The 15,407-nt window shown below is 36.4% G+C and overlaps 1 protein-coding gene across 2 annotated transcripts in view; it reads right to left on the reverse strand.

Annotated features, from left to right (window-relative positions):
• BUB1 (BUB1 mitotic checkpoint serine/threonine kinase) overlaps nt 1-15,407 on the reverse strand; it is a 40,030-nt gene that overhangs the window by 14,312 nt on the left and 10,311 nt on the right. The window contains exons 9-17 of one of the 2 annotated variants that reach the window (XM_074396952.1): nt 14,632-14,783; nt 9,775-10,031; nt 8,504-8,562; nt 7,149-7,277; nt 6,946-7,056; nt 6,069-6,168; nt 5,077-5,158; nt 3,754-3,928; nt 1,470-1,557 (exon numbers count right to left, since the gene is read on the reverse strand). In XM_074396952.1, coding sequence (XP_074253053.1) covers nt 1,470-1,557; nt 3,754-3,928; nt 5,077-5,158; nt 6,069-6,168; nt 6,946-7,056; nt 7,149-7,277; nt 8,504-8,562; nt 9,775-10,031; nt 14,632-14,783 — 1,153 coding nt within the window. Of the gene's footprint in view, nt 1-1,469; nt 1,558-3,753; nt 3,929-5,076; nt 5,174-6,068; nt 6,169-6,945; nt 7,057-7,148; nt 7,278-8,503; nt 8,563-9,774; nt 10,032-14,631; nt 14,784-15,407 lie in introns of both variants that reach the window. The other variant, XM_074396948.1, reaches the window with a different exon arrangement.

The following is a 15,407-nucleotide window of genomic DNA, read 5'->3' on the forward strand; positions in this document are numbered from 1 at the left end:
CTGATATTCACATAACACTGAAATTGCCTGAGGACACATTTCTCAGACTGTATCCCAGTTGTTAAGAAACTGCATGACTGTAAATCGAAGTATATGTATACATACACATAAACACACACACAATACACAGCTAATCACTATTCATGGATTTCAAATTTGTGAATTCACCTGTATGCTAAAATTTATTTGTAAGCTTAAAATCAATACTCATAGTGACTTTTCAGTCATGTGCAGATATGCAGGGTGATGAAAAATTGAGCCACCCAACATACATGTTCTTAGCTAAGGTTGAACAAGGTGACACTCAGCCTTCCTGTTCCAGCTTTCATGCTGTAAACAAGTATCCTTTTCGAGGTGTAATTGGTTCCACATTTTTTGTATCTTTGTGCTTTTTCTTGATGACTTTGGTATTTAAAATGGTCCCAAAGAATAGTGCTGAAGTGCTCTCTAATGTTCCTAAGCAGTAGAAATCTGTAAAAATGTGTGTATTAGATAAGTTTTATTTATATGTGAGTCAGTGTTGCTGGACATGAATTCAATGTTAATGAATCAACAATATATAATAAATAAGGTGTTTTTCAACAAAATGTTGTTATGAGAGGCTTGAAGGATGCTGTCTGTACTCCCCTTTAAGAATATTCAGTATTCACTAATTCAGTGTTCATGGTGAGTCTACAGAACAGAATTACAGTGAATAATGAGAACTGACTGTGCATTTATCTTCACACACACCCCCAAATCAGTATCTACCTATACATACTGAAGTATGTATTTTTATACAAATAAATTTATACACACAATTTCATATACTGCTATTTTCACTTGTCACATTTTTCCTGTTGTAAACTTTTTTCAACTATACTTTTTTGGTAATAATTTTAGGTGTAAAGAAATGTTGCAAAGATAATAGAGAATTCCCGTATTTGCCTCATTCAATTTCTGCTAATGGTATCATTTTCTATTACAATGGTACCTCTGTCAAAACTCATAAACCAACATTTTTTCTATTACTATTAACTGTAGATGTCACTTGAATTTCACCACTCTTTTCACTCAGGAACTTCTGCTTCAGGATCCAGTCCAGGGTACCAGGATGCATTTAGTTGTCATGTCTCCTTACTCCTCTCTCATCTATGACAGTTTTAGTCTTTCATAGTTTCTCAAGACCTTGACAATTTTGAGGAGTACTGGTCAGGTGTTCTGGAGAATGTCCTTCAATTTGGGTTTCTCTGATGTTTTCTCATAAAGAATTGGCCTGATATATCAAGTGTTTAGATTCACTGTTGTATGTATATTCATAGAGACTACCTTCTGATTTAAACCTACTAGTCCATAAAATCTTTATTGGCCTTTAATACTAAAATTAGTATTCTATTACTGCATAAAAGGCAAAGCTAGAATGGAAATGGTAAGCAAAGTTAGAATGGAAGATGAAGAAAATGACAGAACCACATGAACCCTCACAATACCTGAATTTTCTATCCCTTGAAGGTACCACCATGTTTTCTTCACAAGAATCCAAAGTCACATGGGTGCACTGTTTTGCTGCCACATTTTCTGAAATTTCCAAAAATCAGAGACAGGTATGTTAGATGCACGTGTGTGCACAACACACACCATTTGATATGGTTACAAAGTCTAGGATTTATTTTGACAATGACTTGCATTATGATTTCAAAATAGTGTTCCATGGTAAAACGTATATTAAGATTCAAAAACTACGAAGAAAAAAAATTACTTAAAAATCTACTAGTGGCCAGGCACAGTGGCTCTTGCCTATAACTCCAGTGCTTTGGGAAGCCGAGGTGGGAGAATCACTTGAGGCCAGTGGTTCAAGGCAAGCCTGAGAAACATAGTGAGACCCTATCTCTAAAAAAATTTTTTTAAATTACCTGGATGTGGTGGCAGGATCCTGCAGCCCTAGCTACTTCAGAAGCTGAGGCGGGAGGATCACTTGAGCCCAGGAGTTTGAGGGTGAACTGCAGTCAGCCTAGGCAACATAGCACGACCCTAACTCTTAAAAACAAACGAATAAAATCTACTACTAATGTATGTGAGCATTTCTACTCTACATCTAATCCCTAACAATCCTTCAAGAAAAAAAGGGTCCAGAGAGTGGCAAGTTCATTGTAGGCAGGATGACCAGACCACAGGAGGTTACTGGTATGGATTTCAGAGCTATACTCAGCTTCAGGAGAACCTGAAGACAAGCACATGGAGAGTAAAAGGCTACAATGCTTCTGGAGGGCAGAGATTTTGTGTCTTTCACTTTAAGATGTTTTGGTCAATTAGTTGATTGACTAAATTAGCATTTAATTTATTGAAACAATTTTGTGTTTAAATCAGAAAGCAACCTGGCAATATATATTACTCTCTATAATTAAAAAAAAATTATCTATAGATAGATAGATAAACTAGGTAGAGTAGAAATGCAGAATAAACCTCTTCCAAGTGATGCTAATGCTGCACACAACCAATATGTTGGATTACATTTTATGAGATATTCCTTCACTGAACAGGTGTTACTACTTTTTAGCACTGGAACATTAGTTTCTGTTTATAGAGCCAAAGCGGCAAACACTGTAAGAATAGCCAATATCAACTTTTTGAAAGACTCTTTGGACTAATTAAACTAGCTTTCCTGGATGGAAAAGGTTTAAACATTTTTTTTTTTTAAGTGGCAAACTTACGATGGTGCTTGGCAATAGTCCAAGTTTCAACAGAACTCTCCTTTAAGATTCAGAAAAGAAATGTATTATATTGGATTAGCACTCTAAGAAATCCTTGGTCAAAAATGTTTAGGTCTATAGGCTCAGAACCCACATTAAAATACGCTTCCATTCAGTGAAGTGAAACTCTTTGGCAGCTCTTCTATTGTTTTGGTAAACAATTGCTATATTTTAAAAGTGTGATCAATAGTACAGTTAGTATATAGTCAGCCCTCTGCATCCACAGGTTCCATATCCACAAGTTCTGCAGGGTCAACTATGGAATTTGAGCATCCACATGGACTTTGGTATTTACAGGGTTTCCTGGAACCAATCCTCTGTGGATACCGAGAGAACTGTCTAGTTTGTAGTTGGTACTTAATAGCTAGCAATATCTGTGCTCCATGACAATGTCATGTATTAGGATTCAATTCAGATATATGATGAACTTTTAAATACATAGGGTGATAAATTTGAAACAGGCTAGAAATAAGGACTACTTGTGAGTTTTATCATTACTTTCTTAAGTCAGAGCACTGCAAGTAAGAAAAATAAGACTTTCTGAGTATCGTACTTGGCTATATGTCTAAGAAAGTTGACATATATATGTGTGTAGACACACATCTAGGTCTAAAATTGGCTATTACTCTTATTAAATTGGAAAATATAAATGTTCATTATTTTTAGCATTCAAATAATTTAAATTGTCTGTAGTGGCATTTTTGTTTGCTGTGAAACAAAATAAACATACTCTATACAAATAGGTTGGACCTTACTCGCTTTTAAATGCTTCTATAGATTTTCTCCCTTCTACCTATAATCTAAGCTATTATATTTTAAAAATACATAGACTTCAGGAAGACACTATGCCAACGGAAAAAAACCTATGAGCAAAAATACAATGAACAGATTTTGTTTCTTCTCCATGATTTTCAAAGTTTGCATGCAGAATTTTCATGAAGAAAACTGAAAGAATCAACCTTCATGAAGAAAACTGAAAGAATCAAAGTTGGCAGAAGACAAACAGTAAAACTGTAACACACACCTTTATCTTCTAAAATGAGCACTGACTCCACTGGAAGTTTATGGAATGGTGTAGATGCAAGTTGGGCGGCAGATGTGAAGTCTCCTGGGCTCTTAGGACTGGGTGCTAGGGTTTTGTTGCAGCGAATACCCCATACGGTTGAATCATCCAAAAACTCTTCAGCGTGAGGAACTTCCTAGAACAGAAGATGAAATGAAAAAAAAGCAGCAATCTCCCTCTTTTGTCCATGAAACCTTACTCATTAACACTTTAAGATCCAAAGAAATGAGAAATTAAAGACAAAAGCAGATGTCAGCCCCTGGCTAACACAGTCCACAATATCATGGTTCAGTTCTTCTTCCCAGAACTGAAAAATCAGTGGAGCTGCATTGCAGCAAGAGCCACATTTTTGTTTTCAAAGTATGTGTGTGTGTGTATATGTATGTATGTATGTGTATATATATATATAAAATTTGAAAAAGTCAAGATTTAAAGAGTTATAAAGATAGCACAGAATTTCCACATACCCTCCTCACTAAGCTTCCTCTAATGTCAACTTCTTATAGAACCATAGCACATTTGTAAAAATGAAACAATACTATTAACTATACACTATTAAAAGTTCACCTTTTTTCCCACTAATGGGCCTCTTCCGTTCAGGAATCCAATCCAGGATCTCATGTCACCTTTAGTTGTCAAGTGTTCTTAGGTTTCTTGAGTCTGTCATTGTCTATTAGTCTTTCCCAGCCTTTCTTATATTGACACTTTCAAACACTAATCAGAAACTGCGTAGAATGCCCCTACACAGTTTGGGCTTCTTTGACATTTTCTCATGATGACACTGGGGTTACAGATTTTTGGGAAGGATATCAGGGGTGAAGTGTTCTTCACATTACATCTTATTGGGGGACATCTGCTGTCAACATGATTTACTTCTGGTTAACCCAAGCATTTGGTTAGACAGAATCTGCCATGCTTCCCTACTGCAATCTATTTTTCCCTTTCCTTTTCCCTACGCTTTTTGTCTGAAGCAAGTCACATAATCTAGCTACACTCAAAAGGAGATGCACCAAACTGGAGGAAAACATTCAAAGAATTTGTGGATAAATGTTAAACCACCACGGTAATTAATATTAATAAATAATTTTGGCAGGACACTTAGAAAATATGCATTTCTTCTTCAATTATTAAATAGTGTCCTAAAAGAAACATATTCTTCATATGGTATCATATTTTTCAGCATAGTTTCATATATACGATATCCTCTGACTGGCATAATCACTTGGTAGAATAAAGCAGAAGGGGTTGTAGGACCCATTTCATAGATGAAACAGGTTTGCTTACATTTGGTTTTGAAGGAAGTCTGCTGACAGAGCGTTCTCCAAAGGTCCTGGTTCCTGTGGGTTTATTTTTAGGCTGTGGTAATCTAAGGAAAGATTTGCTAAATTATAAATAGTAAAATATGCTAAAAAAAAATGCATGCTATCACTTGACCACTAGAAAAGTTCTCTATCCTATTTAATAAGTTAATATTTATATAAATATTCCTTACTTTTATAGCAGTTCTAGAAAAACTGAGTGTGATCGAATTGACTTATAGAAGTAGATCTACCTTAAGTCAGGGTGGAAAATACAGAAATTTCTGTCATACTGAGTTATAGCTTTTAGAAGCCAAAAATGAATTATGGCCATGGCCAGTGGAAAGTCATGGATGCCAACATATTTTTTAAATTTTCAGTGCCTCTATAGCTATGGAATTCCTCTCTGAGAGCTAGCCATGCCCTTTCTCCTTTCTACCTCAATATGAATTTCTTAAATACCATAAAACCTTTACTTCACACTGACATCTCTTTCGATGGTTCAAACTATTAACATTGAAAATTCCTGGAGCTACTTCACTCAACCCCCAGATGAAAGCTCTCCAGTGTAATATTCCTCAGCCTTAAAACACATTCTCTGTAGCAATACCCGATATAAGCCACTTCCTTTTCTACTTTATCAGTGCTGCAAATATAAACAGAGCATATATGGATACCTGTAGTGGTGAATTCATTCACACCTAATATAATTTCAAATCCACGGAATCCTCAGTTCTCTGCTAATTCACAACCAGACTGTTTTCCTTTTTCAACACAAGCTTTGGCTATGGGAAGCCTGCTCTCTTGGAACTCCTGCAGCACTGCAGATCTGGAGAACTTTGGCAATACCCTCCTAGTTATGTGGTCAAAAGGCTCGTTTGACCATATGAGTGGCAGTCCACATTCTCTAACCACCCACCACCTCTAGTCTCAGAGAAAATTCTGCAGTATCGCATTAACTACATGGCATTTTTTTACCCGTAATTTTCTTTGTTTCCATCTTCGAACACATGAAAAGCAGATGACAAAGAAGAGATAATCTTATTGACTCCCCAAGCCCCAGATGACCTTACATTTTCTGGAATAGAATAAAAAATAGCATCTAATTATTGTACTAGTAAAAAACATCCTTTATGTTAAACTTCAACTACAAATAAGGAAAAGGAGTAACAGCTGACAGAAAAGACCTAATAACAGCTTTTCAAATACTAGGTAATAAGATAAGTCACTATAGTGAGATGAAGTGACTTAACTATGGTAACAGGGTCTTGTACTCAAGTCCCAGGTCAGGAGTCCCTGCCACATATCAGCAAGGTGTTAATCATTCTCCTAAATCATTGCTATTGTCATCTGACTCACTCAATAAAAGCTCTCAGGGTTTTGTTTTCCACTTCCTTTCCAAAAGAATTAACCTCTTGGTTTTATATTTCAATTCCTCCTGAGTCTAACTGGCTCCTACTTATCTTTATCATGATCTCTGGCTTCTGGCATGAATCCCCTGACTCTAGACAAACGTGGGCTAGCTGCCAGCCTCCTCCAACAATCTGCCCGAGCCATTCCCCTACCAGTGAAGACTCAAGTCACACCTTGAGTACTTGGCCCTTCTTACCTATGAGGGTTTTGTCCTTCTTTGGCACTATTACTTCTTCTTTTTTTTTTTTTTTTTAATCCGCAAATCTATCACACACATTCAGTACCTTTTCAGGAACTGTCATATTTTCATGTCAGGCATTCCCTGCCCTTATGCGACAAGCTAATCAAAGGCAGGGCCACCTCTTATAAAACGCTTGGTATTTCCTGTGATAACCACCTGTAATACTACACATTTAGTAGCTTTTAAATAAATAGTTATTACTTTGAAACTGGGCTTCGAATGCATCTTCATTATGATCTAGAGATTGCCATTCGTCTTTGTCATCAGAAATATCAGGAAGTGTAGGAGCTTGAAACATATTCATTATGAAACCTTAAGGAACAAAAGAATAACTGTAAACAGGTTGCAAAAGAGCTTTCATTAGCTTGTTAACAGGTGCTACACACTCAGATAAAATACTTTACCTAATGCTTCTTTTGTGTGCACGGTGGGTGATGGCTGCACTCTGGATGGTGTTGCCTGCACCATTCCCAGTGATGTGTTTGGAGTTGTGTGGAAAGAACTTGTGCTGGCAACCTTATGTGTTTCACACCCTAGCAAAGAAATGGAGACAAAATGTGGTATCAGTAGGCAAATCAGAATAACTTAAAAGGCACACAATTTAAGTAAATTATAATTAAACCAGTTTGTCATCATTAGTAATTATCACTAAGGACTTCCAGTATTACAGTGCTTTCATATATTTCATTTTTATCTTTATAATAGTCTTATGAGTTAAATAAGGTGAAAATTATCCTTTACAGAAAAGGAAATTAAGGTTCAGAGACTGAGTGTTTGGTCTGGATTGTACCAGATTAGCAACTTTGTCATAAATTATACCCTTAGTGCCACTGTATCCCAAGTTCATAGTCACAATGTAAATCTTAAGACTGGCTTCCCATCTCACTCCACTGCAGTCAGACATAGAATACAAGGCCCTGCACAGCCTGGGTCCTGTTTGATCAGGTCTCATCTTCCTCCTCTCCCTGTTAACCTCCTCATATTGGTCTCCTGGCTGCGCTTAGAATATATCAGAGACTTTCCTGCTTGAGGGCTTAGTATTTAATATTCCCTCTGCCTGAAAAGGTTGCCCAAGCTAGTGGCATGGTAGCTTTACCCTTCAGCCCTTTACCCAAATATCACCTTTTCTGAAATTTCAACCCCACAACTCCAACAGGACACTTTTTTCCCCTTCTGTGTGGGGGGAGATGTTTTGTTCATGACTTCATCCCTATGTATAACAGTGCCTGGCACCTACAGAGCAGACTCATTAAGTCTTGGTTCAGTTAATGAGTCTTCAGCTATTTCAAACAGCCCTTCTCCTCACTAAACTGTTCATGGAAAAGATATCCCAGTCACCTAGGGGGTAAGTGAATGCCCAATATGTGTGTCTTATTATTTATAAACCTTATCTCCTATGCAAATGCCTCTAACAAAGTAGTACCAAATAATAGTGTAACACATCTAATTAAACTTTTGATCACCTTTCCTAACATACTAAAGATGACTGTTGTGGATTAATTTCCTTAGAAATGTAGTAGAAATGTATTCACAAATTATGTTTCCAAAGAATTCTAAACTAATAAGATGTGACTAACAAGTGGATTTCTACATTTATCTGAAATGGTTCAGGTATAAATAACTCATACTCTAAAAATAGGAAATCCAACAGTCAGGTTCATTAAGGCCTGAAGCCTTCGTAAACCACAGCCACAAAACACACCTCTGAGTGAGCTAGAGGAATCTGGTCAGAAACACATTTATTTTAATTAAACATTACCTTCTTTTATCTCTGTTCCACTCTGTGGCTTAAATTCATGAGTACTCTTATTCACACATCTGGAAGAGAAAACTCTTGAGACATGCTAAAGAACAAAATGCTTGATCTATTAGAATTTTTAACTCTCAAGAAATAATAGTAAAAAGAAAAAAAAAAGTCAATAATTACAAGCCTATTAAAATGCAGATGGAACTACTTAGGGTCTACTGTGTAAGTAAATAAAATGTTTTCTTTTTTTCATTTGCGTTCCATTTCAGGAAAAAAATTCTTACAGAAAAGATCAGGTACTAAACATTTGTATGACACAGTGATTATGGGGATAAGAACCATCTCTATATGTGGTAGAGTCCTATGACTATTCAAATGATCCCATTCATTACAGAGGTTAAAGAGTTGAGCCCAACTCCAGGCAGCTAACCAGAGTCAGGACATGGAGAAGCACTGGTATGCCTCAGCTGTGCAGGGCACCTTTGCTGTGATGAGCCAGCAGCTGCAGTGCAATGTCCTCCAGCCTTTAAAAGTTAACAATCATCAAGAAAGAAAAAAAATAATATGCAAGCCATTTATATCACAGTTTGTTTTAAGTGCACTTGGGGTAGTGCATCTAATACGTCTATTTAACATTGCTAGAGTTCCCTTCATGAACTCTGTTTAAGGTATAAAGTAAAACATGCAAAGCATTTTTAATTTTAACATCCCTAAAAAACGACTTAAAAGAGGGCTGAAATGACGGGAGGTAAAAATGCAAATAAAATAAGTGATGTGACATTATAATTCCCGAAATCCAGAAAAAAAAAAACCCTCAAAATTAGGGTAAAAAATCCAGTGCAGAGTACATTTTAAGAGACAGAATCTTGGGTATCAATCCCAAACTGTTCCCTACAGGAAGACAGAAGGAATATGAGAACACATATCAAGTAACTGTCTAGATAGTTATGATCCTTGCAGTCAAAGCCAGTGAGCAAAGGCAATTTCAGCTCAATAGCTGTATATTCTTCAGTTACAAAGTGACCACTGACTTTCAGGGTATTGAAAATTTTTAATTCACAAAAGTGTAAAGTAAAAGAAATGCTCTAAAAGAAGCATGGAAAAAGTAACCCTAAAGGATTGGGAGCAGTGTTTTGCCACTTGCTTTTTCAACAACATACTTATCTAAAAATAAAAGGCAGAAGTCATTCATGTTTTACATACTGCTGATAATGCCGGTCATGTAAAGAAGGTGACAGGTGCGATTCACATCACTATCATTTCTAGGACTACCTTCAGCTTACCCAGCATCTGTTCTGGACACTGCAAACATACAGTCTGTTACTGCCTGGGCTTTCAAAGGAACTGGAGGAGGAATGCTCTGGCTAGTAGCTTGGGACACCAAAGCTGCAGAAATAGTATTTGCCAAAGGAGGAACAGGAGGTGCCTCTCTTGGGTTCTTTTCCATGTTCACTGGTGTCTGGTGATAGATGACTGGAAGACATGGAGCTCTCAGTTCCTGCTGGGAGCCTACACTTGGTCCCATACATGCTGGATTAACCTTTCATGTTAAACAAATAAACAAACAACAACAAAAAAATCATGAAGTCCAGAATACTACTAATCAGGCATTAGAACTTTTCAAAGCATGGCATTATCTTCAATAGATTCCTTTTTATTTTTATATTTTTGAGATAGAGTCTTGCACTGTCACCTGGGATGGAGTGCAATGAAGTGATCTCGGCTCACTATAACCTCCACCTCCTGGGTTCACACGATTCTCCTGCCTCAGCCTCCTGAGCAGCTGGGATTACAGGCCCACATCACCACACTCTGCTAATTTTTTTTATTTTTAGTCGAGACAGGGTTTCACTATGTTGACCATACTGGTTTTAAACTCCTGACATCGTGATCTGCCCACCTCAGCCTTGAAAACTGCTGGGATTATAGGTGTAAGCCACCATGCCTGGCCAATTCCTTTTTCCTTGAAGTTTCCCTATACTTCTTCTTCAAGCATTCTGAAATGTATAGTCAACAACAAAAAGATCACTCTACAAATGGGTGGTTTGTAGCTTCTGAACCACAGACACCAGTGGCAGCTCATAATTTCTAACCACTGACATAATCAGGCTCTATAGTTGTATCAGTATTTAAGTATTATCTTACTTTACTTAATTTTGGGAAAAGTTCAACAAATCAGTGTTAGCAAAAGCTCATAATAGTATTCCTTCCATTAAAATACCCTTGTTTAATATATGAGCTAGGGCTTAAAAAAGGGAAAACATAAAAAAAAGACTCTTCATAGCCATTTTCACTTTGAAGAATAGGAAACACTAATATAAATTGCAATAATAACTGCCACAAAAGCCTGTCTCACAACAGGAAGGATAATAAGCTCTAAATTTAAAATCTTTGCTTTGCTACTCACATCTATTTAAGATTGTAATTGTATGCTTTAATATTACAAAGTTGGATGAGTTAATTCCTCACCATATAAAAGTCTTCTTACAAACTGTCAAGAAAAACAGCCAGGCACGGATGGCTCATGCCTGTAATTGGTCCCAGAACTTTGAGAGACTGAGGCTGGTGGTTTGTATGAGCTCAGGAGTTTGAGAACAGGCTAGGCAACATGGCAAAACTCTGTCTCTACAAAAAATTAGCTGGGCATGGAGGGATGTGCCTGCAGTCCCAGCTACTCAGGAGGCTGAGGTAGGAGGATCACTTGAGCCTGGGAGGAGATTGCAGTGAGCAGAGATTGCACTACTGCACTCCAGCCTAGAGGACAGAGTAAGATCCTGTCTCCAAAAACACGTATCACCAAATATCTAGGGCAAGAATAGTTATTTTACAGACAAATGGAAAAAAATATAAAAAGCTTATCTTCATTTGTCATCAAAAATAACCTACACCATTTTCTTACCTACCAAATTAGTAAAGATTTTTGAAATCCTAACATTAAATTCTAAAGAAATATTCTGAACAATGCCAGAGATTTTTCTCCACCAGATTTCAAAACATATAAGAAAGTTGTAGTAAATACACCTATGAAATGATCAAGAAGAGACCTAGTGACTAAAATACCTATACTAAAGGTATCTTGTATATATCAAAATTTAGTACATGGTAAAGATATTTTAAATTGACGGGGAAAGGCTGAGCAGGTCAATAAATGATTTAGGGATAACAAGCAATCCACTTGGAAAATATACCCTGATGCTATTCATATAGAGAAGTAAGTTTGGAAAAGGGAGGTTTCTGGTTAAAGACAGTGGCTTCATATACTCTAAAACTCTCACCAAAATGACAGTGAAGGAATTCTAACACTTAACATAGCTGTTGAAAAAGGCTAGGAGTGGTGTGTCCCTAATTGCTAGGTAAGTTCAGAAATCTACAATGCTAGCTACACCTTAAAATGGAAGTGAAGGTGGAGCTGAAGACAAGAACACTGTAAGTCTGTTTGAAAAGCAGATGCTAAGACCCATTCTTGTAGGTACATGCAGGGTGTGATTCCTCATGCTTGGCCTGGCAGCAAACCGGAAGTCTCCTTTCTGGAGAAATAATCAAAAGGACTCTAGACTAGGTTGAGGATGGTGGTGACAGACACCACACGAGAAACAAAAGGATCTGGTCAACCTACTCATTGAACACTTGGACCTCTGAATCCTTTCCTTGTCTTTGCAAATGCTAGCAAGCCAGGTTTATACTCCATGCTCTCGGGAATCTATCTGGCCGAGAAAACAGACCTTCCTGTGAAGCTGACCAGTTAACAAGCCTCACTCACACACCTATGGCCTCCAATCAGCCTTCTTGGGCCTGCTCTTAGATGAGTACACAGCAGAGATCAGACGTCTCATGGTAAACTTTCAATATGAGCACAAAGGTCAAAGGAAATGATACATATGAACAGGAAATCAAGGATTCTGAGACCATTTTTAAAAAATTAATTTCTTCACATTAAGAGGTAAGATATTACATTCACAAAATAATAGGCACCTGTGAAAATGAGCATACATAATTTAAAAAGCAACATAATCCTAAAATTACATCAGAAATAAAAGAATTTAATAAGATGGCCATAAAAATTAAGGCAATCTCAAAGAAAATTAGGGGTAGAAAAGGACAAAGATAGAAAATGGTGAAATTTAAGAAAATTAAATGACCAGTCCAGGATAGCCTAACAGAGAGTATGAGGGAAAAATATCCACCCCTAAAAATATACATCAGGAAAATTGCCCAGAATTGCAAAACTAGAACATTTAAGTACTAAGTATAATGGATGAAAAGATAAACACCAAACACATCATTATGTCACAACACAGGGGAGGAAGATGATCCTACACCCCACCAGAGAAAAACAAAGGTCACATCAAAGAACCAAGAATTAGGACCCTGGGCTTTTCCACACCAATTGTGCAAGCTAAAAAACAATGAAGGAGTGCCTCTAAAAACTCTGAGGGAATGTGATTTCCTTCCTAGAACATTGTGCCCAACCAAGTCATCAACCAAGTGTGAGGGTAGAATAAAGATGCTTTTAGACATGCAAGAGACCTCAAAAACTAACCCCTCAAACATGCTGCTTTTTTTCTTTTTCTTTTTTTTTTAAAGCTACTGGAGAATATGTGTCTTCAAAATGAAGACATTAAGGAGAAATGAAGACATGGGAACAATGGATATACCACAGGAAAGGAGCCAGGGAGAACAATTTCTTAACAACTTCTTGCAACCATCCAGAGAAAAATATAAATTATACAAGAAAAGAAATCCAAATAAATAAATTTAAAAAATGAAATGACTCAATAGAAAAATGGACACAGCTATCAAGCCAATTTAAAGAAAAAAAAAACACTAAGTGTATCCAAAAAAGATCCAAATCCACCTATAATTAAAGAAACTACATTAGGTGCTTGAAAAGATTTAGCTAAATGTGTACAAGAAACAAGCACTTTTACACACTATTAATGGTAGTGGACAATCCTGTTTATAGAGGGCAGCCTGACAATTTTTTAGGTACATAAACTTTCAAGACAGCATGACTCGTAACAGTTTCTACATGATACGCTCCCTTTTATAAGGTATGACAGAAGACTATGCTGCAAGTAGAATCAGTTAGATTTCTATGCAACAGTAGTGAAAGATCTATCAGATATGTTAGGAAGAAAAAGCAGAAAATAAGTCATTTATATAGAACGTTCTATTGCATTCATGTGTACACACACATGTAAATCATACACGGTAAGTCTGGAAGAATACAAACTATAGCAGTTGACAATAAAGGAGAACATTCAGATCAGGTATGGTGGCTCACACCTGTAATCACAACACTTTGGGAGTCTCAGGCAAGAGGAACGCTTGAGCCCAGGAGTTTGGCATCAGGCTGGGCAACATGGCAAGACCCCATCTCTACAAAAATAAAAATAAAAAATTAGGTAGGTGTGGTGGCACATGCCTATGGTCACAGCTAAGGAGGATACAACGAACAGTTATCACACCACTGCACTGTAGCCTGGGTGACAGAGCAAGACCCTGTCCAACATACATACATACATATATATTTATACACACATCTTTCATGTGATATTTTAAAAAACCATCATATAGTCACATACTTTTATACTTTCCAAATATGTAACAAAATTAAGTATTTTATCTTCATGGTATCCTATGTCATAGTCAGATATAAACTATGATGCAGATTAAGCAACCATTATACAGCTTAAATTAGTTTATTTCCAATCTCCCTCGTTCATGACTAATTTTAAGAAAATATATGTGGCTCTAACACACTCACCATTTCTCTCCTTTTCCAACATGAAGTAATGGCAAACAAAAAATATATCTAGATGATAAATTATTAAGAGTACTATATTCCAATTTTAATTACACAAGTCATTGCACAAAAAACAAAAAAGTTCTATAAATACTAATACATGAATATATAGATATGTATACATACAAACATGTAAAACATACTACCATTCTGTTCTGTAACTTTCTTGTCTCACTCTACATTTTGAACTTCTGTGTCAAATTATGTTACAATTTCAGAAAGTTACCAGCTAAATAAACAGAATTAACTTGAAAACCAGCATATAGAAAGGAACAAATCAATACTGCAATTCCCGCTATTGGGCATGGGACGTGTCATAAAGAGCACAATATACCTCAGACCTTTCCTGAGAAGTGGGCAGCTCCTCATGGGATGTCTCTACCACTTGATGCAACTTCTTATGAAGTTCGTCCATTTTCTGTTTTAATAGCTGTTCTTCAAAAGCATTTGCTTCTTTCCTTTTCATATAATGTCTGTCTTCATTTACTTTAGGAAAGATAAAAAATGGATTGCATGCAAAACTTAAATTCAAGTCATCATAGGAATACATGCAAAATGAGGAAAGGGTTATATTTTAGGCGCCCGATTTTTTTGTTAGTCTTTCTTGTATTTGGTTTTAGAAGTGAAACTTGTATTACTTTTTAATTTTTACCTGCCCTCAGCTTGGTTATTATATATTCAGGGCATGTAAATTACTAAAAAATAAAAATAAAAAAAATAAAAAATCTACATGTTGATAAAAAATAACAGCACAGTATAATAGCAAAGATTTTTTTTAACCATCATATACATGATGGTTCTTGTAAACAATCATGATTGTGCAAATCATTTTAAAATAAGTTTTTATTTTTAAAAGACAAAAATCTCTAGAGACTAAATAGAAGTGAAGTGAACTAAATGATCAGGGCTTCAAGCATGCTGTGATTAGTCCCACTTCCAATAACTGGTTAACAGAGCCGTATCAGACAAATCAAAGAATCTGGCTTAAGACTTCGGTTATGGCATGTGAAAGAAAAATGGATCTATGCCCAGTACAAAATGGGTCCTCTGTGTTAACTGACTTGCCTTCTCTGTTGTCAATTGAATATGAAAAGTAAAGAACAAAAAAGA

The sequence above is a fragment of the Saimiri boliviensis genome, chromosome 1, assembly GCF_048565385.1.
Source record: "Saimiri boliviensis isolate mSaiBol1 chromosome 1, mSaiBol1.pri, whole genome shotgun sequence".
In the NCBI taxonomy this organism is placed as follows: Eukaryota; Metazoa; Chordata; class Mammalia; order Primates; family Cebidae; genus Saimiri; species Saimiri boliviensis.